The 27,954-nt window shown below is 40.0% G+C and overlaps 2 protein-coding genes across 3 annotated transcripts in view; one reads left to right on the top strand and one right to left on the bottom strand.

Annotated features, from left to right (window-relative positions):
* Positions 1–1,115: 1,115 nt before the first annotated feature.
* Mettl18 (methyltransferase like 18) lies at positions 1,116–3,251 on the bottom strand. Of its 2 annotated transcripts, none has more exons than XM_032915551.1 (2): positions 3,040–3,251; positions 1,116–2,440 (listed from the first exon to the last, which is right to left on the bottom strand). In XM_032915551.1, the coding sequence occupies exon 2, from the start codon at positions 2,250–2,252 to the stop codon at positions 1,164–1,166; it is 1,089 nt and encodes a 362-aa protein (XP_032771442.1). In that variant the 5' UTR covers positions 2,253–2,440; positions 3,040–3,251; the 3' UTR covers positions 1,116–1,163. The 2 variants fall into 2 exon arrangements, with proteins under 2 accessions (XP_032771442.1, XP_032771443.1); XM_032915552.1 differs by having other exon boundaries at positions 3,134–3,251.
* Positions 3,252–3,357: 106 nt separating this feature from the next.
* Positions 3,358–27,954, top strand: part of C10H1orf112 (chromosome 10 C1orf112 homolog) — a 50,088-nt gene continuing 25,491 nt past the window's right edge. Inside the window, exons 1-10 of the mRNA XM_032914696.1 lie at positions 3,358–3,516; positions 9,488–9,527; positions 10,458–10,546; positions 12,361–12,465; positions 13,028–13,168; positions 14,507–14,669; positions 16,237–16,321; positions 17,021–17,159; positions 19,845–19,925; positions 27,239–27,303. Of these exons, the coding sequence (XP_032770587.1) occupies positions 3,406–3,516; positions 9,488–9,527; positions 10,458–10,546; positions 12,361–12,465; positions 13,028–13,168; positions 14,507–14,669; positions 16,237–16,321; positions 17,021–17,159; positions 19,845–19,925; positions 27,239–27,303 (1,019 nt within the window). The 5' untranslated portion in view covers positions 3,358–3,405. The remainder of the gene's footprint in view (positions 3,517–9,487; positions 9,528–10,457; positions 10,547–12,360; positions 12,466–13,027; positions 13,169–14,506; positions 14,670–16,236; positions 16,322–17,020; positions 17,160–19,844; positions 19,926–27,238; positions 27,304–27,954) is intronic.

Raw genomic sequence — 27,954 nt, 5'->3', positions numbered from 1 at the left:
GGAAGAGATGAAAATATTTGTACCAGACTTGACCAAAGCAATACATTCCCATCCTCCCTTTCTTTCTTGGGGGGAATGTTATAACCCAGAATCTGACATTATCTTTTCCCATTTTTCCTCCTATCAACGTCCCAGGGTCTCATACTTGGCTTACAGTGGTGAGAGAGTAACTTCAAGTACTGTTCCTTCCATTACCACCTGTACACTTCTAGTGGTTGTTGCGGTTTTGGGATGGAGCTTAGGGTCTTCTGCATGCTAGCAAATGCTCTACCACCAAGCTGCATCCCCAGCCACGTTCACACTGTAACAGATTCTTGCTTATTCATTGTCTTAGTTAGGGCTTTACTGCTGTGAACAGACACCATGACCAAGGCAAGTCTTATAAAGGACAACATGTAATTGGGGCTGGCTCACAGGTTCAGAGGTTCAGTCCATTATCATCAAAGCAAGAAACATGGCAGCATCCAGGCAGGCATGGTGCAGGAGGAGCTGAGAGTTCTACATCTTCATCTGAAGGCTGCTAGCAGAATACTGACATCCAGGCAGCTGGGATGAGGGTTTTATAGCTCACACTCACAGTGACACACCTACTCCAACAGGGCTACACCCTTTAATAGTGCCTCTCCCTGGACCAAGCATATACAAACCACTCCATCTAACTTAATGCAGCCAATTGCCTAGCGTGCTAACACATTGACATAATGCAAATCAATAAGTCTTCTGAGTTAACATAGGCCTTTGACCAAATGCTTGAGGTCAGTATTATTCAGGGATACAAGTCCTTAACGATCTAGCCAGGCACTTCAGGGAGACAAGAAACTAACAAAGACTGCAGAGAGATTCATAAGCTTGGTAAGGAGTGGGAGTATTCCCTGGGAACATGTTTATGGAGTGTTAGAGACTGTAGAGAGGACAAATAGAATGAAGATGGGGAAAGACTTTTCCCACAGAGTGATTCAAGGGCTCTTTAAATTCTCAGGGAAACTTGTAGTTTTACATAGAAAACACAAGGCTGATACTACCATACTTGGCTTATTATTTCAATAAGCAAAAACATACAAACACCATATTTTCAGAAAAAGCTAACAGTAAAATAGAAATTGAACAGTCACAAGTTCTGGGGTATTCTTTTTAATTCATTATGCCATTGAGTTATATGCATATTAACTGGGGCACTTAAAAGTCATTTCCATCAGAAACCTCTTGAGACCTTCATCAATTACCTCAAGTGTTCGAGTCTCAAACACACCCTTTTCTTCTACAAACTTTTGGAAGAGATGAACACCACCACCAACACCAAAGTAATGTGCTTTGCTGGCCAAAAGCACCCGGCCGTTCCTACTCAATAGTCTGAGGAATGTCTCATGCAACGTGCTGTAATAATCTGGATTATAAATGGTTTCTGAAGTGAGAATGAGGTCATATTTCACAAACAGTTTTTCACTTAATACAAGCTTACAAAACTCAGCCCACTCCCCAGAGAACAACCGACACTTACATATTTCTTGGGCTACTTCTGACTTCCTTTGTCTTTTCCCAGCTGGCTTATTTATGCCATTGCTGTCACCTTGCAAAGGGACATTAGCAACTACATTAGGTAAGGTCACTTCATCAATTACCAAACCGTTATAATCTTGAAAATGAACTTCTCTAGCCCCTCCTTTGGATGCAGTTATCCCAAGCAACCCAGACCCACAGCCAAGATCCAACACTTTCTGTCCAGCAAATTTCACTTTGGCCTTTGTGAAATAAGTCATGAGATCAAAGGTACATTCCCAGATTTTTAAGCCTCCTTCATAGACACCTGGAATCAGATCAGAATGAGAAGAAAAGCTTTGTGAAACTATGTTTTCTCCAGGGAATTTCTCTTTCAAAGAGATGGTTTTCACTACTGCTGTGCTAACATGCTGGGAACCTGGCAGCATTTCCAAAACCTTATTTTCTAAGACCTGATCACGATCTTTAGGTATCACGTGTTCTTTAGCAGGTTTCAGGGAGGGCTGTTTTTCACATGCTTCTGGGACACCTGATCTGTCAGCGGTACTGGGTGGGCTGTCAGTGTCTTCAGAGGAAGCTGCACTTCCCAGTGAGGAGCATTTCCACAAGCGATTCTGAGGCAAGCCCGGCAGTTCTGTAGATTGGTTTTTGTCCTCCTTTCCTTTCTGACTTTTTAAGACACAAGTTCCATCATCGAGGGAAGTTAATTTATTTTCCAGATCTTCTTCTATACTGAAATTGAATTGAAAGGCCATCCCTGCACACAGTTTTTAATCAAAGGATGATGCTTCAACTTCCAAAAAGAATTTAATAGCATAAGAGACCACACAGTCAATTAGTTCTGCTGGGCCCAATGTCTGTTAGCTGCTTATATACCACCAGATATATTCAGAGGGGGTTCCAAAGACGTTTCAGATGCCTTTGCTCCTTTTTCAATTTAGCCCTGGAAAGGGAGGGGAAAAAAAGACAATGATTAAAAGAAAAAGAAAAATAGGCTGTGTGTGTGTGTGTGTGATTTAGAAAAATGCACAGATGCCTTAAGTATTCAAAAGTAGAAGATAAGACATAAAAACAAACAAAAGAACAGCTATAGCAGCAACCCCCTTCACCAGAACAATAAAGCCCAAGATATTTAGACAGGACAGCCTAGCTACTTGGTCGTTTAGCTGCGTTGTGCCCAGGAACACTCATACCCTAAATTTCTGACATATCTTCATCTCAGCCTCGCAAAACAGTTTAAGGTCTTATTTGGGTAAGTGGGACATCCATTTTCAAACACACACACAGGTGTGATCTGGTGTGTGCAAACTCATCCAAACGGTATATTTATGTGTACGTAGTTCTAAACCTTATGTGACCGGAGGGATGAATAAAGACTAGGACTATAGAAAGTATAACCGCTTGTATAGAAACATTTCCGGCAATATGCCAGACCCGTTTTAATTTGCACTTTTCTGGACCGTGCGATCTTTGTTCACTTGGCAGGAGCTGTTCAAACGGAAGCATGCGCGCCAGTAAAATCATGCCTACACTCGAACTCACCTCACAGTGGAATAGAGTCAATCCTGGCTACAGCCCAGGTCACTCTTGAGATTACGAGTAGTCTTAAAGTCCCCCGGGACTGAGGATATCAAACCTGAGGACTTCTGGTCTCTGCACGGTAAAAATCAGACGTCAGGGTGAAAGAAGCCAGCAGCATAAGGAACTCCTGGCGAAGCTTGCCTTCAGCTCACAGTGAACACCAGCGACATGAGTCCTCCAACAGCTAGAGAGGGCTCCGAGGGCTGGGGGCGAGAGTCCTCCTCTCTATGGTTTGGTGTGGGCGGAGCTCTCTCAAAGCCTTCTGGGAAGGCGTTCTAAGCTGTGGCGGGAGTTTTGCGAATTCGTTCGTCTCCGGGGGGCGAAAGAATGTCGCAGAACGGTGCGGTGGCGACGAGCGGGGTCTTGCTGGAGGAACTCAGCAGGTGGCCGGAGGAGACATGCCGTCGGGAGCTGCCTTCGGTGCTGCCCCGGCTCCTCATATCCTTGGAGGGTGCTGAGGGGGGCGTGTCGCGAGCCTTCTGGTGGTTTCCCGGACACGGGCGGTCTGTGGCCGGTGCTCGAACCCTCTTTTACGAAGTGACAGTGGAGGGAGCGAGGACGACCGTGGGTTGAGGCGTAGGTGCGCCTGGCATTGTCGGGCGATTGCGACTGGAGCTTTTGAAGATGATTGGTGTTCTTCATGCCTTACTTGTTTATTTCTGTGTGCCCAAGTTTCCCCCTAGGCCGCACTTGCCTAAGTGTGGGAGCGTCCAGCGCAGGTGCTTCGTATATGGATGAAGTGTGAGAACTGCAAGATGTAGTTGTAGTTTTTTTTTTTTTTTGTGGTGCCGAATCTTCAAAGGATGTTCTGTAAACAAAATGCTTTCCCTTTTCGAGCCGGTTTCCCTTTTAAGTTAGAAGGCTTTCAGATACTGGTTTTAATCGAGTTGTAATTTTGTGGAGTCAGGTGCAAAGAATAATTAGTGTAATGCTTTTCTGTTTGGAAGTCGACTCCCTTCATGTTAAAAAGTGATTTTAGTTTTATGTCTTTAATCCTACCTTCTATATAAAATTGCACACACAGAGACAGACATTCACCCGTCCAAAAACTAAAAAGACCATTACTTAGTGGGATGGTGTTTCACAGTATAACTTAAGTATTTCTACCACACTGAAGGCATTCCTTAGACATTAACAAGTTCCAACGTGGTGCTAATGCCCGTTTTTTGGTTTTGTTTTGTTTTGGTTTTTGGTTTTTTAAATGCTCCATGTGTGGATGTGGAATTATTTTACTTTTTAGATAAGGTCTTGCTAAGTAGCCCTGGCTGGCCTGGTACTTGCTACACAAAACAGATTAGTCTTGGGTTTTCAGCAAACCTGAGTCTGCGGTGCTGGGTTTTTTTGTGTGCCCCCCAAAAGGTTGTCTTTATGGAATTTCTCCTGGGAACAGGAGGATGTTTATTTATGTAATGTGTGTCTCCTAGACTGCTAGGCTTAGAGTGAATGAAGGTAGGTATTATTTTTCCCTTCCTTCAATATTACAGGCACCATTACTACATTTAAGTACCGTTTCTACCTTACCTTGCTACCTACTGAAAACTCAGATCTCATTTCCAGGTTTTCTTCTGTAAGTAAACCTTGAACACTTTTTGTAACCAACACAGTTATTTCTGATTCTAAATTACTCCTTGAATATACCTGTTCCCCACCGTGATTCTGATCTTTATAATCTGTACTATGAAAATTTTTCTTGTTTCTTCACAGTTCTTCTATAATCCATTCTTAACAAAGTTTAGAGTAAAAAAAAATTCACTTTCTTTTCCTACTCTATGTGTAGCTTAATTTTAAGAAAACACTCTGAATTTGTCTTCAAGGTTCCCTATAGTTTGAACCCGGCTGGTCCTATATAGCTAACTAGCTACATTCAGTCCACAAATACATCAAGCTGATCTCCTTCCGGGTCTTTGTTCTCAGGCCAGTGTGTTCCCCAGCCTTTCAGCCTCTCGTCCTGGTCTTCCTCAGAATTACTTTCTTTTTTTTTTTTTTTTTATTAACTTGAATATTTCTTATATACATTTGAGTGTTATTCCCTTTCCCGGTTTCGGGCAAACATCCCCTCCCCCTCCCCTTCCTTGTGGGTGTTCCCCTCCCCACCCTCCCCCCATTGCCGCCCTCCCCCCGACAGTCTAGTTCACTGGGGGGTTCAGTCTTAGCAGGATCCAGGGCTTCCCCTTCCACTGGTGCTCTTACTAGGATATTCATTGCTACCTATGAGGTCAGAGTCCAGGGTCAGTCCATGTATAGTCTTTAGGTAGTGGCTTAGTCCCTGGAAGCTCTGGTTGCTTGGCATTGTTGTACATATGGGGTCTCGAGCCCCTTCAAGCTCTTCAGTTCTTTCTCTGATTCCTTCAACGGGGGTCCTATTCTCAGTTCAGTGGTTTGCTGCTGACATTCGCCTCTCTCTGTATTTGCTGTATTCTGGCTGTGTCTCTCAGGAGCGATCTACACTTCTGCACTTCTTTGCTTCATCCATCTTATCTAATTGGGTGGCTGTATATATATGGGCCACATGTGGGGCAGGCTCTGAATGGGTGTCCCTTCAGTCTCTGTTTTAATCTTTGCCTCTCTCTTCCCTGCCAAGGGTATTCTTGTTCCCCTTTTAAAGAAGGAGTGAAGCATTCACATTTTGATCATCCGTCTTGAGTTTCATTTTGTTCTAGGCATCTAGGGGTAATTCAGGCATTTGGGCTAATAGCCACTTATCAATGAGTGCATACCATGTATGTCTTTCTGTGATTGGGTTAGCTCACTCAGGATGATATTTTCCAGTTCCAACCATTTGCCTCAATTTCATAAAAGTCGTTGTTTTGATAGCTGAGTAATATTCCATTGTGTAGATGTACCACATTTCTGTATCCATTCCTCGGTTGAAGGGCATCTGGGTTCTTTCCAGCTTCTGGCTATTATAAATAAGGCTGCCATGAACATAGTGGAGCACGTGTCTTTTTTATATGTTTGGGCATCTTTTGGGTATATGCCCAAAGAGAGAGGTATAGCTGGATCCTCAGGCAGTTCAATGTCCAATTTTCTGAGGAACCTCCAGACTGATTTCCAGAATGGTTGTACCAGTCTGCAATCCCACCAACAATGGAGGAGTGTTCCTCTTTCTCCACATCCTCGCCAGCATTTGCTGTCACCTGAGTTTTGATCTTAGCCATTCTCACTGGTGTGAGGTGAAATCTCAGGGGTGTTTTAATTTGCATTTCCCTTATGACTAAAGATGTTGAACATTTCTTTAGGTGTTTCTCAGCCATTCGGCGTTCCTCAGCTGTGAATTCTTTGTTTAGCTCTGAACCCCATTTTTTAATAGGGTTATTTGTCTCCCTGCGGTCTATCTTTTTGAGTTCTTTGTATATTTTGGATATAAGGCCTCTATCTGTTGTAGGATTGGTAAAGATCTTTTCCCAATCTGTTGGTTGCCGTTTTGTCCTAACCACAGTGTCCTTTGCCTTACAGAAGCTTTGCAGTTTTATGAGATCCCATTTGTCGATTCTTGATCTTAGAGCATACGCCATTGGTGTTTTGTTCAGGAAATTTTTTCCAGTGCCCATGTGTTCCAGATGCTGCCCTAGTTTTTCTTCTATTAGTTTGAGTGTGTCTGGTTTGATGTGGAGGTCCTTGATCCACTTGGACTTAAGCTTTGTACAGGGTGATAAGCATGGATCGATCTGCATTCTTATACATGTTGACCTCCAGTTGAACCAGCACCATTTGCTGAAAATGCTATCTTTTTTCCATTGGATGGTTTGGGCTCCTTTTTCAAAAATCAAGTGACCATAGGTGTGGGTTCATTTCTGGGTCTTCAATTCTGTTCCATTGGTCTATCTGTCTGTCTCTGTACCAATACCATGCAGTTTTTATCACTATTGCTCTGTAATACTGCTTGAGTTCAGGGATAGTGATTCCCCTGAAGTCCTTTTATTGTTGAGGATAGTTTTAGCTATCCTGGGTTTTTGTTATTCAGATGAATTTGCAAATTGTTCTGTCTAACTCTTTGAAGAATTGGATTGGTATTTTGATGGGATTGCATTGAATCTGTGGATTGCTTTTGGTAAAATGGCCATTTTTACTATATTAATCCTGCCAATCCATGAGCATGGGAGATCTTTCCATCTTCTGAGGTCTTCTTCAATTTCTTTCTTCAGAGTCTTGAAGTTCTTGTTGTACAAATCTTTTACTTGCTTGGTTAAAGTCACACCGAGGTACTTTATATTATTTGGGTCTATTATGAAGGGTGTCGTTTCCCTAATTTCTTTCTCGGCTTGTTTCTCTTTTGTGTAGAGGAAGGCTACTGATTTATTTGAGTTAATTTTATACCCAGACACTTTGCTGAAGTTGTTTATTAGCTTTAGTAGTTCTCTGGTGGAACTTTTGGGATCACTTAAATATACTATCATATCATCTGCAAGTAGTGATATTTTGACTTCTTCTTTTCCGATCTGTATCCCCTTTATCTCCTTTTGTTTTCTGATTGCTCTGGCTAGAACTGCAAGAACTATATTGAATAAGTAGGGAGAGAGTGGGCAGCCTTGTCTAGTCCCTGATTTTAGTGGGATTGCTTCAAGTTCCTCTCCATTTAGTTTAATGTTAGCAACTGGTTTGCCGTATATGGCTTTTACTATGTTTAGGTATGGACCTTGAATTCCTATCAGAATTACTTTCTTAGAGGAGCCTTTTTCACAGCCCTCAGTTTTAAGTAGTTCCCCGAAACCTAACTTTTTTAGAGTTTTGATTGCTTTGTTAAAACACTGTGATCAAAATCATCTTGGGGAGAAAAGGGTTTATTTCAACCTGAGGGGCCATATCACAGTGCATTATTAAAGGAAGTCAGGACAGGAACTTAAGCAGAGACCTGTGGGAGGAGTATTGCTTACTGGCTTGCTCCTCAGTCGTCTTCTTACAGCACCCAAGACCACCAGCCTAGTGAATACTGTCCAAAGTGAGCTAGGCTCTTCCACATCAATCCTCAAGAAGATGCATTTCAAGTGAGCAAAGCCCACATGAACTCAGAGAGACTGAAGCAGCAAGCCCAGCATACACAAGAACTACACCAGATTCTCTGTGTTACAGCTTTCAGCTTAGTGTTTTTATGAGACTCCAGAGTGTGTGAACAAGTGGGTCTGATTCTTATGCTTTCTCTTGGGCTCTTTTCCTTCTGTTGGTTTACCTTGTTCAAATTTGATATTTTTTTTTATCTTATTGTAATTTATTTTACATTTTGTTATCTCTTAGAAGCTTGTTTTTGACAGAAAGGGAGGATCCTGATGGAAGGGGTTGTAGGGAGGAACTAGGAGAAGTAGAGGGAGGGGAAACTATAATTAGGATATATTGTTTGAGAAAGGATATTTCCAGTTAAGGAGTGGGGAGTGCACTGTACACTTGCCTATAGTCAAATTTTATGGAGGCATTTTCTCAAGAATCCCTTCTTCCAAATGACTAGCTTCTGTCAGTTTGACACAAAACTGACTAGTACTCTATTACATTTGGTGCTGTTTACAGTTTTCTGGAGACCATTTGAACCTTAAAAGAACGTATTTGCCTATCCCCCATTTCACTGCACTGTCAAGTACAGAGACAGGAATTTGGTTTCGTCCTTACCACTGAAAGTAGTGACTGGCACATATGTGTTCAGTAGAAACGCCTAGGTGTCTCTAAGTCATTTTCAGCATGCTAGTGTTTACTTTCATTCTGCATGACACATGGAAGGAAAGTGTGATAGATCTCAATTTATCACAGTTTCATATTTTTCATCTTATATATTGTCCAGCCTGAATATTTTCATGCTTATTCCTAATTGTGGAGTAGCAAGCTTTCTGAATTTAAACTGGATTTGGTCCAGTTGACAGATTCTACCTTCCTAAACTGAAAAATTTGGGTTACTTTTTTTCGATTATAGTTATAAAATATGCAAAGTAAAAGTTCAAAAGAGGTTTAGTTTTATTTATGAGTATCCATTTTCTTGACGTATGAGTTCTTTTACAATAAAATATTTCTAATAATTCTCAGTGACATACAAGTTTATTTTTGCTATTGGGTATATAGATGTAACAGCGTGCAAGCAGAAGATTTACTTGGTAAGGTTGGTAAGATAGATATGTAAATAACAATTGAGTTAATGCAGATACAAATAGAAGTGTGAAGGAGAATTTCTGAAACTGGAACTTGGGATTATTCAGTACTTTTTTCCTATCAGTCATACATATTTCATAATTTAACTGAGTTTGAAAGTTCCTTAACCCTAAATAATTTAAGGATTTCTTCCTTAAAATATTTTTACAAAATCTTTGTTTATGTGATAAATGTTAAGTTAAAAGGTAAAGCCAGAGATTTGGGCATAATTTCAGTCTCTTAGGGATTAACGGTAAATTTAAGCACTCTTTTTGGATTTATTCCTTAATTTATATTTTACTCTATGTATCAGTGTTCTGAAAGTTGGATTGAACATATCCGTAAGTAGGATTATGTTGTTATGTGGTATTGTGTATATGTATGCCATATCCGTAAGTAGGATTATGTTGCGTATATGGTATTGTGTATATGGTATTGTGTATATGTATGCCAGTAGACTTTACAGATTTCTATTACCTTCAGCTTTAATCTTTTCTTTATGTAATTTCAGTAACTTCCTGTTACATGAAATGAGCCAATTCCTTCCTATTACAGTGTTTTTAAGTTTTAAATTCAATTTTTGATGATGTATTAGCACAATAAAAATTTCAATGTTATGCTGTGATAGGACCAAGATAACAATACCATGTCAGTCTGTTATAACATCCAGCCTCTTAACTTGTTTAGTGCCATTTAGAAAATACTCTCAAGTTAGAAAAACTCTTTGTCTGGACTCTAGATCTAGATGATGACAAATTTGTCGTTTGGAAAATGTTTACTCTCATCTTTATCTGTTTTCTTAAGACCTCCTTATAAGAATTCTTGATTGTTTTCTGATGTCTCTGCATGCTGTGGCATATGTGTGCCTGCACTCACACATACAAACCTGTACACAGATCAAGTAACTTTCAGAGAAAAGTTCTGATGGGAACTGCCAAGCTACGAGTCATTTTGCGTGCCTGTTTATATAATTGTTAAAGTTGGAATTTTTACTATCTTAGAAACTTATGTTTCTTAAAAAACAGATTTTAATTGTGTTAGATCCTGTTGAGTAACTTTTTAGCTTGTCTTCAGTTGCTGTTTTTGTTTTCTTTTTTTTCCGACTATACTTTTTACACTGAAATGCTTAATAGTTTCTCTGTGGAATATGGTATTGAAGCCTTCAAAACTTTAGGTTGACATTACTTACATAATCTCATATTTGATAAAGGGCAATGACTTACTAACTGACATGGCATGATAGTTTTACAAAATGCTATTTTGCTTTATAGGAATTTTGAAAATCATTGTTGAAATGTTTTTGCCTCATATGAACCACCTGACACTGGAAGAGACTTTGTTTTCCCAAATTTTACCAAAGGTACAGTTGTGATGTTAATTTATACATCATAGAAGTTATTAAAATCTAATCTCAACTTTATATAATCCATTTATAATTTTCTTAACTTATTTTTCTAGTATATCAAACATACTTGAGTTACAAATAAATAGTAAAAATTGTTCAACCTTTGCACTAATTTAAGATATTTTTCATAGAATAGGGGTATATTAAAATTAGGCTTTTTGAATATAAAGCTGTTCAGTAGTATAGCAGCTCATTGTGGAATTTGGGACCGGATAACTGAGTAGCTACATAAATCTAGATGCTTGATGTTTTTATTTGTGAGTTTACTACTATAAAGTGGTTCTTATATTTCAAAAGGTGAACTAGTCAACATATAAGTGAGTACAGCCTGGCAATTGAGAAGCAGAGGTAGATAGATCTGAGTTCAAGACCAGCCTAGTCTACATTAGAGAGCTCCAGGACAGCTGGGATTACATAGACCCTGTCTCAAAACAAACAAACAAACAAAATCAAACAAAGTATATAAAAGAATTAATTCAAGATTCAGTATAAACTCATTGCCACTACCAAGAAATGCCCTTGTAAATGCCACTGGAGTGTTTGTTGATTTAAGTTGTTGTCTTTTATTTAACAGACTAGTACTTGCATTTGCTACCCCAAATGAACTTTGAATGAATTTTTCTGTTTATATTAAATACATTTGATACTACAGAAATCAAAAGCAAAGCAAACTCAAGGCATTGTTTATGGACTGTGTTGTAGAAACACTTTTTACGTTTACTTTTAAATTAGGAACAGTGAGTAACTATGATAGTAGGTAGGTTTTACTAATGAATAATCAGATCATTCTTTCTTTAATTATTTATTTACATCCCAAATGTTGCCCTGTCCCAGTCCCCCCCTCCTCCCAGAGTTCTCCCTGCTCCCCATCACCTCTGAGATGGTGCTCTTCCCCCGTCCCCCTTTCCTGAGGCAATCTTTCCCCTAACTCTTCCATAGGGGTCCCCAACCTCAGTCCAAAGGTTGACTGTGAGTATCTGCTTCTGTCTGTCAGCTGCTGGTAGGGCCTCTCCTGTCTGCAAGCACAACATAGCATCAGTAATAGTGTTAGGGTTTGATACCTGCCCATGGGCCGGATCCCAAATTGGCCCAGTCACTGGATGGTCTTTCCTTCAGCCTCTGCTCCATTTTTGTCCCTGCTTTTCTTTTAGACAGGAACAATTCTGGGTCAAAAGTTTTGAAGGCGCTGGTCTCACTGACAGTCCGCATGTAGAAGAATGCAAATGGATCCATATTTGTCACCTTGCCCAAAGTTCAAGTCCAAGTGAATCAAGGAACTCAACATAAAACCAGATACACTGGATCTAATAGAAGAGAGTAGCCTTGAACACATTGGCCCAGGGGAAATTTTTTCTGAGCAGAACACCAATGGCTCAGGCTCTAAGATCAACAATTGATAAATAGATCCTCATGAAACTGAAAAGCTTAGCTTCTGTTGGGCAAAGGACACTTGTCAATAAGATAAAACAGAAACTTAGAGATTGGGAAAAGATCATCACTAACCCTACATCTGATAGAGGGTTAATATCCATGTCTAAAGAATGCAAGAAGTTAGACTTCAGAAAAACCAAATAACTCAATTAAAAAATGTGGTACAGAGCTAAACAGAATTCACAACAGAGGGATCTTGAATGGCTGAGAAGCACTTAAAGAAATGTTCAACATCCTTAGTTATTAGGGATAACTGCAAATAATCAGACCATTCTGTCATCTTTATTTTTATTTCAATGATGTCTTTTACTTGTTCATAAGCTGACTTGTTTTCATAGACTATACAGTTGTTTGATGGCATGATATGTGAATTAACCAGTGAAGCCAGAGAACTCTCCAGCCAAAATTTAGAAATCCAGATCACCATAAGGAACATTTTACAAGTAAGTGCGTGTATTAGAAAGAGAATGGAGCTGGGTGTGTGACGTGCTTAAGGCAGGAGATGCTTGAGATCAAGAGCAGACTGGGTTATATAGGGAGATACTGTCTCGAAAAGAGAAAATGGAAGAGTGTGTGTGTATCACTTTGTATTTATTTTTTTGATAGTAGGATGAATGTATGATGTACTTGGGAGATTGAAGCTGAAAGATTACTATGAGTTGAAGCCAGTCATGGTTAGAGAGTGATACCTTCAAGAAACAAAATGACAGTCCATACATTCTTTATGAAATGGCATAATGCTGGAATTAAATTTATGGACTTAAATACATATGGAAATCATGAATTTTTTATAAAATGTTACATTAGGTATCTTAGAAGACAGATCAAGATGGTAACCCTGAACTGGGTCAATATTCTAAGTGATGTTCTGATAGAGTGAAGGTCTCTGAAAACAAAGAGGCACAGTGTTTTTTCAGTGCTATGAGTCCAGCACTTAGAATGCTGTCTAATTCCTTTACTTCATGTACAAAAGTGTATCTTTAATCAACTTTCCCTTATTTCTAGACAATGGTGCAGATCATAGGAAGTCTTACAGGATGTGTTCATCATGTCTGTGCCATACAGGAATCTATCATTCTAGGAAATATCCACAGTCTTCCCTCATTCATCCTGCATATTATTAAAAGTACATTTGTACACTGTAAGGTGAGTAATGTAGAGTTGAAATAGCCTGGAATCAGTAGGAGGGAGTATGTATGTATGTATGTATGTATGTATGTATGTATGTATCTATCTATCTATGTATACCACTTTTTATTGTTTAGTAGCAGAGATGGTACCCCATACATGCATGTTGTACTTGGGAGATTGAAGCTGAAGGATTACTATGAGTTGAATACTGTAGTGTTTATGCATAAGATTTTACATTTTAGTTGATGTTACTGGGATAGACTTTTCTGTAGAGAGAAGACACACATAATTTAACGGGTGACTAAAAAGTGGCTTTTTGAATTGTATTTCTCCTTCCTGAAGAAAAAAAATGGTAAATATTTGTGTTTAACCATAGGAATCTTGAAATTGTTCTGTTAGATAGCAGTGGGAGGTTACTTAACTTAGTCCATCTTAACATTCCTTTAAAGTTTGAAGGCTTAGAGTTTATAGGACAAAGGCAATTTTTGTTATCAGTGTTTTGTTGTGATAAATATTAAATCTAAATTAATCTTTTATCCCAGGCTAGTGCCGGCACTATAGGGCCACACGGCGCTGTTAGGTATCTTTATCTCAGTGGTGGCTAATTCCAGTGTGTCACCACTCTATGCTTGCGCTCTGGTACTCTCTGACCCAGGCATTGCTCTCTGGTGTTGGTTCCATCACCAGAGAGCCATATGGAACTAACCTAAAATGAGGACTCTAGAAGTCCAGCAGTGGCTGACCTATCTCGGCTCCCTGCCACAGACTCTGCCTGCACTCCCAGCAACCGCCTCCTGGTAGTTAAGGTATAAACTCCCAACTACCTGGTGAAATCAGGACTCAATAAACTGTAATTTATCACTCAGATTTATATGTTAAATTCTCAGTCCACAATACATCCACACAATAACCTCATAACCAGTTGATAACGATAGAAACCGCCCACCTAGATAAGATAATTGACCTATAGAAATCCATCTCTTAAGAAATACTCACAACAACCTGTATCTATGCAGAGATGCATGGTGAGGATTGTTTACCTCTGCCTCCGTGTTGCCTCTGCTCCTTTCTGCTTCTCCCTCTTCTTCTAAAACTTGTTCCCTCCTCCCTTCTCGTCCAGTGACAGGCCTCATTTCATTGTGTGTCTACCTTCACCTGCATAAGGACTTCAACCTACAGTGTTTTGCTGGTTAAATAACAAATTGGTCATAGTCTTGTGTGTGGTGATTCGGTACAAAAAATGTGCACTTTTTACATTTTGTATCAGTCTCTGATAGTCTAGATTAAAGAAAATTTGAATTTTGAGCTGTTTGTGACCTAATTGTTTCTCTCCTTTTCATACTTTGTGATCAGAATAGCGAATCTGTGTATTCTGGGCGCTTACACCTGGTGTCAGACCTTCTCCAGACTCTTTTCAAGGAGGCCTATTCTCTCCAGAAGCAGCTGATGGAACTGCTGGACATGGTTTGCCTGGGCCCTTCAGAAGATGAGAATAGCATTTTGACAATGGTAGAAGGTGAGCAAAGAATTGTTGATTACAGTAGGGTGCCTAATGGCTATAGTTGATTAATTGGTTAAATCATCAAGCTAATGTTTCTATTGATACATGCTGTCTTGCTCATGTATAAAAGTAATCTAAATCTTCCTAGATAAATTTTTCGTTTTTTAAATTTGTAAACTTTAGTTTTTATACTTCATTATAGATCTAAGTATCCAGGTAAAATATACAATAGGTAATACCACACAAAAGATTTAGCAAATAAAGGATGTATGTAACTGTACCTTTTAAGATACTCTATATTCTGAGGAAACCTTTAGATTTTACTTCTTAACCCACAGCAAGAAGAAAAAAAAAAAGAGAGTTCAAATTTCTTTCTGGAATTTTATGTGCATGTATGGGCTTATGAGCATATACATGTATACCCAGACACATGTATTATAATGAATACCCGTTTTACATATATTACTTTATTAACTTTTTGTGTTTCTTTCCTGAGAATTAAGCCCAAGGCTTTGTTGTACTATTTTGTTGTACAGACTTGCTAATGTAACTATTAGCCTGGTGTTACAGCACAGGCCTACACAGCATTGGGAAGCTAAAGCAGTAGGGCTTGCAAGTTCTAGTTGAATCTTGAGCATCACAGTAAAGCCCTGCCTCACAAATAACAGCACAAAGCAGAGTTACTGATTATAACCTATGTCATTGATTTCATCACTCAGTAATACATTATGATCTAGGATCTTAAAAATAATGGAGTAATATAGGCAATCATTTATTCCTAACTTTAGTGTAAAGAGAACAGGTTGATTTTGTGCACTTACAAAACAATACTTTTTGCTCTGTAAGTAGCCTACCTGTGCTTGCAACTTAGGCCGGCATTCTCTGTAGTAATTTCTGTACACCTGGCTCACTTGTGTATTTGCAGCTGAGAACTTCACTCACTTCTGGCTGTTTGCAGAAGCCTTTGTGGTGACGACATAAGCATTTTAACAGACTCAATCACTATAATGGCTTTAGGGCTCTTACAAATAGCAAGGGAGGACAAGTTCCAGCACACCAAATCTTGGCTAGATTTGCTTTGATTGTTGTTCTTTTATCAGTCATAGACCTATACCTAGAGTCAGTGTGGCTGCAGGAAGGGCAGTTGGAACCATTTTTACAAACTAGCTAATGCAACCAGAAGTGTAAATTGGTTGTAGTAAATTGATTGCAGTTCTTGTTAGGTTTTCTTAGTAGTGTCAGGTTTTAGAATTAAAATCGAATCTATAGATCATTTGAACTATAGTAGGGCAGAACTTTTATTCCAGTGAACATTTTATAATAGGATATAACTTTTATTCAACTGAACTTTTTTGGTTTTAATTGTCATTGGGAAGATAAAAATTGCAGAATCAATATTTCATTATTTTTGAAATCTTAAAAGTATGACTTTTATTTTTAGTAATTATTTGACCCAGTTATTTTCAAACTAGTACATGAATTCAGTCACATATTGAGACATTCACTTGATCCATTTAAATATAAGAGAATGTCATTTCATATGACACTTGATTATCTTGAGTCATTTTATCCTTTCTTGTAGTTATTCATTCGTTAATGGATATCTGCTCTGTTATCTCCAGTATGGACAAAGCATTTCATGCCAATACTTGGAAGTTTATTATTAAGTAAGTAAGTTAAGTTTTTTTCATACTGTATTTTCTATATTCTAAATAGTTAATGGTTTCTAGATTACATTTGAAAAATTTTATGTGGTTGTATAAAATACTCATGGCTCTGCTGCGTGATAATCCAGATATTATACATGTAGCTCCAATCCACACTATCTCCTCTGTTCAGCTCTCTTAAAAACAAACAAGCAAACAACAACAACAACAAAAAGCCCTAGGGTTGTAGCTAGTTAGCTGGTTACTGAAGCGTCGGACCGTGAACAGAGTCTGCCTGAATCATGTGCCTTGCTACTGTTGTTAGATAATTACCAATATCAAGTATGGCATTTCTGAGCTGACAGTGATCTCTGTTATGTACAGTTGTGTTGTTCAACCCTAATTTTACTTATCACATAATTTGAACTTAAATAAGGGTTAATAGGGAGAGTGCCTACAACAGCTACTAGATGCTGAGGCAGGGGTGAGAAGAGACATCCTTGGCTATAGGAATAATAAGAAGCCACTTTGTTAATCATGTGTAAAGGATGGAAAGTCACTGTAACCCATTCAAGCCTGTAACTTCAAAGCTAAAGTTGACACCTCTTAATTTTACCATGTTTAATATTATACATTGTGTTGTTGAAATGCTCTATGGGCCTGAATTGATGTGATTACTTGTCACTTCTAGTGATTTTATTTATCTCTTTTTATCCTTAGACAGAGCCTCAAACACCAGTCAGTTATAAGGAGCCAGTTGAAACACAAAGAGATCATTTCTAGCTTGTGCGAAGACATCCTTTTCTCCTTTCATTCTTGTTTACAGTTAGCTGAGCAGATAACAGAGCCAGCTGCACAGGTAATGTGGTCCAGCGACACTACAAAGGGGAGAGATTGTTTTTGCAGTTATTGCATATTATTTGAACATATAGAGCACGGTTTAGGGGTTTAATTATTTTTGTTTAAAAAATATAGAATTATTTCCAGCTCATAATTACCATTTACCCAGAGCACTATATTACATTACTTCCTTTCATTTTCTATGGCATTACCTGCCTACCATCTTTTGTTCTTAGTCAGAGCATTCTCCTCAGAAATCCTCTTTTTCTTTTCTGCCCTAGAGCAAAGTTAATGTTTCTGTGTCTTACATTTATTTAAAGTCTTTCTAATACAGACATCAACCCTTCTGTCACCAATGCATCTCAACATTTAACAGTATATGCCTGTGTTTGTGTGCATGCTTGTGTGTGTTTATTCTTTTAAAATTGATAGATACATTTCATTTCAAGAAGTTACAGTGTTGAATTTGCGTCATGTTTATGAAATAAGACTGTGTTCTAAACATGTAGAATAGGGTTCTTGGAAATTACCATCTTCCTATAAAAGTATTATGTACAGTGACTTTTGTTTTAGAGTAATTTGAAGTTTATGTAAATATCCCTGAGTTACGGGATCAATGGATCCAGGAACTAGTATGTAACTTTATGGGAAGATTAGTTGAACATTTCTTCTCCAAATGGCAGTAACACCTACAACTGACAGAAGATCTCCACCCCAGCCGTGGGGGACAGAAAGGTATAAATTTAATTGAAGTCCCTAATCTGGTGGCAACTGCTGCTAGAATAGGAATAATCAGAAGGACGAATTGCAGAAGAATGTAGAATTTTGAGGAGGAGTTCTGAAACATACAGAAGTGAAGGATAGTTGTAGAAAGAGGTTCACATTTTTCTTGTTCATCTTTTTCCTTTCTCGTTTTAGATCCTTCATGTCTCCTTTTTCTTTTTTCCACTTCCTTGCTCCCTTTTCATTTCCCAGAACAGTGCTGATGGAAGAACTTACATACTGAGTATTCTGTATTAATGGCATAGAACTTGTCCCCCATTTCACCTTAGCATATAAACCAGTGTTTCTCAACTTAGGAGTCAAGCAACCCTTTCACAGGGGTCAACTGAAACCATGGAAAACACAGATGTTTACATTACGATTATGATTCTTAACAGTACACGTTGCAGTTACGAAGTAGCAAGGAATAATTTTATGGTTGGAGTCACCACAGCATGAGGAACTGTGTTAAAGTGTCACAGCATTGGGAAGGTTGAGAAGCACTGCTGTAGGCCTGTCTTCAGTCTCAGTTACCCTCTTTTAATTTCCTTTGCTTGATGCCACAGACCCACCAATTGGTATTTCAAAAGTAAAATTAGGTTCCTGGCCAGGAGATAAAAAACCCAAAGAAAGTGGCAAGCTGAGAAAAAGTTTGGATCCTAAATAGAGTAGCTGTGTGTGTGTGTGCACCCCAATGAGATAATCACTTCCTCAAAGACCCTAACCCTAAGTCATGGCCTGCCTTTCCACCTCGTTGCTGGGGTGTTGGAATGTGGCTTTGGGGAAGGTGAAATGTGGTCTAAGGGGTTGGAGGGCAAACACTATGGTTCCCAAACTCCTATGCATCCAAATGCCGCTGGGAACTGTGAGGAGTTGGGAATGGGAGTCCACAGGCCAAGGTGAGTCTGGGGAGGGGATGGGTGTGCCGTATAACAGTTCATGTTAATAATATAAAAGAATTCCATTTACACAGTTTTTACTGCAGAAAACTGTTTCCAGCTGTTTGTGAAAGTCAGATGTAAGTGGATTAATGAACAACTCAGATTTTTAGATTAAATTAGGATTTTTCCATATTAGAAAAAGAATCAAACATAGTCAGCTAACATTATAAGGTAGATTATTTTCATGTGAAATAATTCTCAAAATTGAAGATAATTTGTTTGACTTAACTTATGGTGCTAATTTAAAACTCTTTATCCGTGCATGGAATTTTTTGTGTCACGACAATGCATTTGCCCTGTTTTTTATACAATATTATGTATGAATATACCATTAATATTTTTTTCATTCTGTGATGGATGCTTGGCTCACTGAAGTTAAAAAACGTTGCATTACCCACTTGGTGCAGTATTTTGATAGTATAGTATATAGATCTAGAAACAAAGCTGCTAGTCAAAAAATTTTAACAGGTAAAACTCCTGATATAAATGAACAGCATTATTTTATGCTTCCAAGACTGTCCTTCTTACCCCCCTTTCCTCCTTAGCTCACCAGTACCGTCCAGCATGCCTTTTAAGCTTTGCACGTCATGTAGCCTTCAGTCCTTCTCATTCTATATGGTAGATAGTTGGGGTGTAATTTTTCAGTGTTATTCATTGGGAGTTGTATCCCCATTGCCTTTTTTTCTTTAATCTTTCTTTAATCTTTTATGTATCAGTCATCTTCATCTTTTGATTAATTTGATCCCCATATAGCAAAGAATATGTTATTTAAATTTCACTTTCAAACCAGTAAGATTATAAGTTACAGTTCCTTTTTAATAAAGCAGAATTTAATCTGTAAAATGTTTCTTGCTAACTGGTAGGAACAAAACAATGCAAAGAACAAACATGTTTTCATGGAAAATTCTATAATCACTTTGTTTACTAAGTTGTTTTAGAAAACTACGTCTCATTTACAGGTTTAGGTGATTTTACATTATATTTATTTCCTTTTGGAATAGGATAATGCTGACTACAGATTATTTCAGAAAACACTGAAATTGTGTCGTTTCTTTGCTAACTCCCTTTTGCACTACACTAAGGTAAGGCTCTTTTTTATAATGCATAAATATAAAATACTAAGTTTTAAATTGTCCTTTTGTGTATGGCGGGGTGGGCTTCCGTGTGTGTGCACATGTGGAAGAGGTCAGTAGTTGACATGGAGTGTGTTTTCTGTTTCTCTCCACCTTGTATTATGAGGCAAGATCTTATTGAACCTATAGCTTGCCGTTTTTGGTATCTTGCCAGTGAGCTCCTGGAATTGCCGGTCTCTGTCTCCCAGGGCTGGGCTTACAGTATGCTGTGCCAGGACTGCTAGCTACAGTTCCTTTGAATGTATTTTTGAAGTTCATTTTGAAGGTCTTATGGCTTAATATTATTTATGTTTCTGTGTTACTTATACAAAAGTGTATTCATAAGAGAATGGAGTCATCATTGGCATTTTAATTTAATTTTCTGAAAATTATTTCTATAAATTAAAAAATTTCTGTAAACTAAAGTCAATTTGAAGAGTATAAGTTTATATTTAAATACTATTTTTCTATCACATTTCTGAGTTAGGTTCAACTTTAAATGTTTATAGCCTTCACATACGTGTGCAGCACGCACACACATATTCTCTCTCTCTCTCTCTCTCTCTCTCTCTCTCTCACACACACACACACACACACACACACTCACACACTCTCTCACTCTTACTTTGGATATTATCAGAATAATTATGATATTTGAAGTTATGAAAATAGGATAAATAAGTTAGCGAATAGTGAAAGAAGTTTTGTTATTGATAGATGTTAGTGATTTTTAAAAAGCTATTACCCAAGTTAATATTTTTAATTTCATTTTATTCTTTGATGGTTCATGCATGTGCATAATGCATTCTGCTCATTTTCACTCTCCATTAATTTTTCTTATCCTCCTCACACTCCTTTTCTACAGAACTTCTTCTTAAGTCCCCTCCCACATTGGTGTCTGTCTTTTTGGTTTTTTTTTGTTTTTTTTTTGCAATCAGCAAGAGGGTTTATTGGAAAACACAGGTACCTGCGGGCACACAGTCTCTTCGGAGGACTTGCGCGCCCAGCAGCTCCAGCATGGGGCTTTTATAGGGTTTGGGGAAGCAGAAGCGGGCGCATAGAAGCAGATGCATAATTACGGGATTGGTGGATTTAAACGAGGCATATAGACATGTTCATATGATTGGTTATTTCACAAGATGAGGTAATAAGGTATTGCTACAACATTGGCAGGTTTGAATCATATTCAATGAGGTTGTATATGGTAAAAGAGTACGTGCTGGCTGGGACGTCCTGAATGGGGGGGGCTAGGGACTTATCCCTTCCTGCCAGATCCGGCACTCCTAGTCTGTTCTGTATTCCTTTCCTTTTATGGTCTATTAGTTTTTAACGGTGACTCGCCCTAGGTATCTCATGCGGCCTGGGCTCATTCAAGCCTGTTGCAACTCTGAGTTAAGACTCATGGGTGGGTCTTTCATTTTCCCCATTTTCTTTTAGACTTGAGAGAATCTTTTTACTCAAATCAATTCTAAGGAATCTCTTCCTGTTGTCTTACCCTCTGGTATTGTTTGGGTGAGAACAAGCGCCTGAATGACTGAGAGTCTGTTCTTTGGAACTGCATCAATCTGTTTAGAAATGCAGGGGTCAAAGAGGAGGATTAGGAGGAGGATGATTAAGGGTCCCATCAAGGTGGACACCAGGGTAGCAAACCAAGGGATCCTACTAAACCAGCTCTCAAACCATCCCTGATCTTCTCTGTCTGCCCTTTGTCTAACCTTTCTCTAAGTTTATTCATGGAGTCTTTAATTACTCCTGAATGGCAGTTCTGAATTCTCTATAAGCCTTGCATTGCAACAGCAGATGTCCTTGTGCTACCCTTGCAGCACCTAGATAGCCTTAGCCCTAAGTAATTCTCAACTCCTTTTTGTGTCTTACTAAGTCGTTAGCATCAGGATTCCAATCTGGACACTATCTAAACCTGCACACCAAGGTCATGACTAGCTTTAGAACTTCTAAACTTATACAGATTGTGATCCCTGAGGCACAGTCCCAAGAAGTGTTAGAGTACTAACGCATGTAGCGTTACATCATTTGTAATGGAAATCAAGCCTATCCACACCTATCTTGATAGAACCCAGGACAAACATGACTGAATTTCCCTCTAGGTCAGCTCTCAGCCCCAACAGCTAGTACACGGCTGGTGAGGGCTGAGAGTTGACAGCTGTCAGGGTGGTCAGCAGCACCAGGTACCCAGTCCTTTCCAGTGAGGCTCGAATGTCTGGGCTCAGTGTAGCTGCAGTCTCCCGACCTGGGAACTCAGGGTCTCCGGGGCATAGGCTGCTGTCAGCTGTGAGCAGATTCTTTCTGTATCACCTGTAGGTCTTTTAGCCTGGCACACAAATCATTATTACTATGGCACTATGACATGTTGGTTCAGTAACATCATCTATTACAGTCAGGGGGGGCTGAGGCCCCATTTAAGATCTCAAAGGGGTAAGGCTGAATCTGGAAGGGGTATTTCTTGCTCTGAAGAGAGCAAGAGGGAAGGAGTATCACCCAGTCTGTGCAGTCTCCATGGTCAATTTTGGTCAGGTCTCTTTAGAGTTCTATTTATTTACTCTACCTGTCCTGAACTTTGAGGTCTGTAAATACAATGCATTTCCAATCGACCCTAAATACTTGGCCACACCCTGGCTTACCTTGGCAACGAAAGTAGGACTGTTGTCTGACCAGATTACCTTGGGCATTCCAAATCGGGGAAGATTTCTTCCAGTATCTTCTTGATGATTGTAGAGGCCTTTTTCTCGCTTGGTGAGGAAAGCTTCTATCTATTCCTGAAAAGTATCTACAAGCACTAGGAGATACTTGTGATTATATTTTTCTGGTTTTATCTCAGTGAAGTTCATGACTTTTCACTAAACTCTCTAGGTCTCTTTGCCCTGTTTGCTTGCTAAGCATTCACTTATTGACATACCTTATACTTTCTACTGCCTCTCTGGCCAAAATCTTAAAGTCTATTACATACACTTAACTACTTGGACAAACTTTTTGTCTCCTAAATGAGTCCATTTCTGTATTTGGCAAAGTGAGTCTTTTCTTTGTTCTCTGGGGAGTATAGCTTTCCCCTCAAGTGTGTCATTGTCTTTTTTTTTTTTTTCGTTTAAGCAATTTGAGCCTTTTCTTTTGTTTTACATTCTAAGTGAGGCCATCCCTTAGTCCAATCCCAGTTCCCAGTGACTGTCTCTTCCAGGCCTGCAACCAGGATAGTCTCCTGCATAGCCATTTCTTGAGCCACTTAATCTGCTTTGTTATTGCCCCATGTCACTGAATCTCTTCCCTCCTGATGTCTTGGGCAATGAATAATACCCACAGTTGCTGGCTTCATAAGGGCATCCAAGAGATGGCAAAGGCATCTGCAGTGCTGATGTGCTGGGGCGTAGAAGTTCAGCCATCCCAGATGACATCGTTTTTGTCCACCATGGCAGCACCCACTTATCTCTGACCTTCATTCATGAAGAGAACTGTTCCTGTCTGTGACAAGGTCCTCGGCTTTCAGCAGCGGTCAATCAGCCAGTCGCAGAGGTCTTTCCTCCACCCATGGGCTTCTGCCAGTGCTTGACACTCGTGCTGTGGTGGCTCCAGGTCCGAACTGGGCAGCAAGGTGACCAGATTGTCCCCACCCGGTGGAGAATCTAGTCCATGGCAGCTGACCAGTGGTCCCATCTTTGGGACACTCTATTCAAAGGGCAAACATCAGCCACTCTATCACAGTTTAAGTCCTAGATTGGGAGGATAATTGTTTAGTGCCCGGCTGGCAGGAGTGATATGTTCCAAGCAGAACAGCGCTAAGCCATTCATCTCCCAGCATCAGGTACTGGTGCACTGAGACAGGTCTTAAGCTCACATACACAGTCTGTAGATATGCATACACACATGGCCTCACCCAGCCATTTCAGCCACATAAGCCATTTTGGGGGAGCAGTTTTTCTCATGAGCAAGGGATGGGGCAGTCAGGGATGACTATGAACTAGTGGGTTACCCGCCCACGCCAAGGTCCCTGTTCTTCGGGCAGTCCATAAGTATTGTTAGATTGCCAGTAGCCCCTTGCACTCAAGGTCTTTGGATATTGGCCCACTGGGGAGCATAGGAGCACAGAGCATTGGGTCCCTGTATCACCTTCCCTTCTATCTCTGTACATAGCCAGCACTCTAGGACCAAGAAGCTCTCCAGTGGCCCTCTTGTTCTTTCTTGGACAGTCCTTGACCCAGTGTCCTTTTCTTTGCATTAGGCACACTGATCTTTAGCCAGGAATTCTCTTCTGTTGCCAGGTACTATCTTCCTAGGTTCCCTAACTACTGTGGCCAGTATATGTTCCTTTCTTCTTTTTATCTCTCTTTTGACTCTAACTTCCTCTTCTTTTTGTCTCTTTTCTTCCCCAGCTTTCTGTTCTTTTTACCTTCTTTTCTCTTTCTCTTTGTTTAACCTTGCTTTCTCTGTAACTTATACTAACTCTCAGCAACTTAGCTTAACCCTTCAAATTTCTGTAACTTTCTCTTCATACCCCTTTCTTATCTTAGCCAGATTGGTGGGGCATTTTCCAGCCCCTAGGAGACCACCCTTGGAGCCTGGGGGCAGACCTGGAGCACTCCCTACCTTCAGGGGTATTGAAGTCAACAGTCAGGAGCCTTCCATCTATGTCTGGAACATTCTTTCTGGCCTCTAGTAGGATTCTGTCTTTCCTCAGTGGTAAAGAAGACCTGTAACAGCTACTTAACAAGCATCTCAAATGGGATGGTGAGAAAACAAAGAGAATCTTGAGAATAGAGGTCTCTGAAGAGGGCAAACAGCATTTAGTCACACAGCTAAACCAGGAGGCTCTCTTGGGACAAAAAGGCCATTGTAAATATAAGCACAACTTTGTCTATGAAACAGAAAGGCGAGCAGAGGGCAGCCTATCTGTTACCGGCTGTCTCTCTGGACTTAGATTTTCCCTTAATGAGTACCTCTCTTCAGTGTCAGCTTGGTGGCTTTGCCTCTCAGAGAACCAGCCTCAAATGACACTAGGCTTCTAGTAACAACTAATAACAAAAGGATGGAGAGATGGATTTAGAACCTGCGTGCTGAATACTAAGCAGCTGACAAAAGAATTGTAACCAGTTCACCTGGGGCTATCAGGACCTCAGTAGCAGCCCTTTACCAAACTGTCTCACTGGGTTTAAAGGCCCATGGAAAAGAACATTAATTCTGACCTTGGCCACGGGCCAAAGCCGAATTCCTAAATTTTGACTGGCAAAACAAAACAAAGTTCTTTACAGCTTGTTGTAGATTCTTTGAAACTATTTTAGGGGCTCTTTTTGTCCCCCCAACCTGGGAACATTTTAACCATAGGGGCAGGAACTGGCTGCTGTGGGGATAGGACCAAAGGACTCTCCATGTTAATGATGAAGTAATTTAATGTTGGAGACTGACTCCTCCCTTGGAATAAGGATAGCAGATAAAGGCAGGCTTCTTAAAGAACTTCTCTTAATGAGCGCTCTCCTTCTGTGAGCAAATGTCAGAAATTCCTTTCTTGTTTTCCTTATAGTCCTCTCCCACCTCGCTCTCAGCCTTTTTAGATAGTTCTTCCGTAGCATTTCTAACACCGCTTGTCCCTTTTTTTATAGCCTGTTGACAGCATTTCTGATCTTTTAGGCAGCTAAGCACTAAGTGCCCACCGGCTGAAACTCCGCCTTTAAGATTCCTTGCTCCCAAGCAAACTTTAAATCTCAGCTGGCTGCGAGCACAAGCACAGATAAAACACTATGTTTTTGTTTTGTTTCTTTCCTTTTTTTCAGAGCTGGGGACCGAACCCAGGGCTTTGCGCTTGCTAGGCAAGAGCTCTACCACTGAGCTAAATCCCCAACCCCCACAGGTGCTGGTATTAAAAATTAACTTTGGCTATCAACCAACACACCGCCACTAGAGCGGGGTCCACAAGATTAAGTTTCTTACTCACTAAGCATTAAGGAGACCAAGTACAACTCTTGACGAACAAAGCAAACAGTTTCATGATTTCAAACACAGTCGTCGGTCCAAGATTTTTTAAACACAGTCGTCAGTCAAATTCAAACACTAAACAAAAGTCAAAAAGACACTAACAGACACCAACACGTCCAGAAAACCACAGTCAGGTCACAAAGAAGACAAACAATTCCAACAGTCAAACAAGTAACAAACAGACGCGCTGCGCGGCTTCGGTACCAAACTGCAGAGCGATTGTCCCATGGTAGCTTCAAAGAAAATTAGGGCACAAATTAGACAGACAAATCCAACGATCAGACAAATAACAGACAGACGCGCCGCGCGGCTTCGACGTAAAACCCAAAACAAAGAGTCAGATGGAGGTGCCGAGGGTCCTGGACCCTCTCCTCCAACCAAAACCACGTATCCCTCCGATGGGCTGAGCCCAAAGAACGGGCTCCAGACACCCTTGGAGCGTCTTCCAGGGGCTGCGGGGGAGAAGTCTGAGCTCGTCAGCTCCTTCTCTGACCGCCCAACGGAGGCGCTGAGGGGGATCCTGAACCCTGAGACACCAAGGCCCTGGGCCTTCTCCTCCGACCAAAACCCAGATCTGAGTCCAAAACTGAGAGGAACTGAACACGCACACAGGACAAGACAAGACAAGACAGGGCAAGACACGACAGATGCCGGCCGGCTTACCTCCCGGTGGGTGGTCGGTGATCTCTGGGTGGAGGGTCTCCAAATCCCGGACGAGCCCCCATAATGAAAAGACCCCTGGAGAGGACCTTTCCCTCAGGAGGAGACCCCCAAGCGCCCAATGACCAAACCGAGTCCACTCGGATGCAATCAGCAAGAGGGTTTATTGGAAAACACAGGTACCTGCGGGCACACAGTCTCTTCGGAGGACTTGCGCCTCTTTTTGTTTTTTTTGGGGGGTTTTTTTGTCTTTTTTTTCTAAAGTTTTGAAAAAAATCTTTTTTCTCCTCCAACATCCCCCTCCTTCTAGATATCCTGCTACATCCCTGGCCACCCAACTTTATGATCTTTCTCTCTTTAAAAAAACAAAACAAAACAAAACAAAAACAAAAATCAAATACAACCTTCTCCCCAAGCAATGTCAAAACTAGACAGAAGAGACAGAGACAGGCCTCAGTAAGTGATAGCTGTTAATTGACAGTGGCTCTAACAGTCATGTCTGGATGTGTAGCCTCATGCTCTGTCTCATGTAAGCCTCTTTTTTATATTTGAATGTGGCATGTCCAAGTTTTTATTCTGTATCTTATCTATGGGGGTTATGAATTAAGTCATGTGACAGCAGAGTAAGTAAAATTTCTTTATTTCAGGAATTTCTTCCTTTCCTGCCTGATTCTTGCCGTACTTTGCACCAGCTTTATCTTCAGATATACAGGTAAAAAGGGGACTTTATGGTTCCTAAAGTGGGACAGTGTGACCCACTCATGTAAACATAAATGCTTATCTTAGCTAAAATATTTGAATGAATTTAAATGCTTCAGTAAGGTTTTACCTGCTTGTTTAAAATACTGGGAGATGGACACTTTTGAAGGATACAGTCCATGTAACCTTTGCTTATTTTTAACTAGTTCCTTAAAGTGACTAATAATTGGTATGGTGATAACTATCAAAGCATTTCTGTATGAGTGCACGCGTGCGCGCGCACACACACACACACACACACACACACACAATTATATGTATATTGTATTTCTACATTTTGTGTCAGCATAATTCTATTTTGATAGGCCTAGAATTAACTTGAAATTATAAAGTTAATTTGGAGAAGTTTTAGCAGCAGATAGAACACAATAGACAGGACAAATAGCAAATTAAAATCAAGTCAGCAGAGTTACAAAGACTGAACAGATTATGAAGGGCATGTAGGATAATATAAAATAATCTGACACACATATTAGTGGAGATTCATAAGAGAATGGAGTCTTTAAAAACTGACATGCCTAAATGTTTCCATAACTTTAAGGGTTTGTCTTGTTTTTAGCTTTGTATAGGTTAATGCTGTGAGGTGATACTCTTTTATTTGTGG

This window comes from Rattus rattus, chromosome 10 (genome assembly GCF_011064425.1).
Source record: "Rattus rattus isolate New Zealand chromosome 10, Rrattus_CSIRO_v1, whole genome shotgun sequence".
Taxonomy (NCBI): domain Eukaryota; kingdom Metazoa; phylum Chordata; class Mammalia; order Rodentia; family Muridae; genus Rattus; species Rattus rattus.
This window is presented reverse-complemented; position numbering and strand designations above follow the sequence as displayed.

Excerpts from the sequence above, each read along its gene's own strand:
- Mettl18 (XM_032915551.1), bottom strand. The coding sequence starts at position 2,252 with ATGGCCTTTCAATTCAATTTCAGTATAGAAGAAGATCTGGAAAATAAA.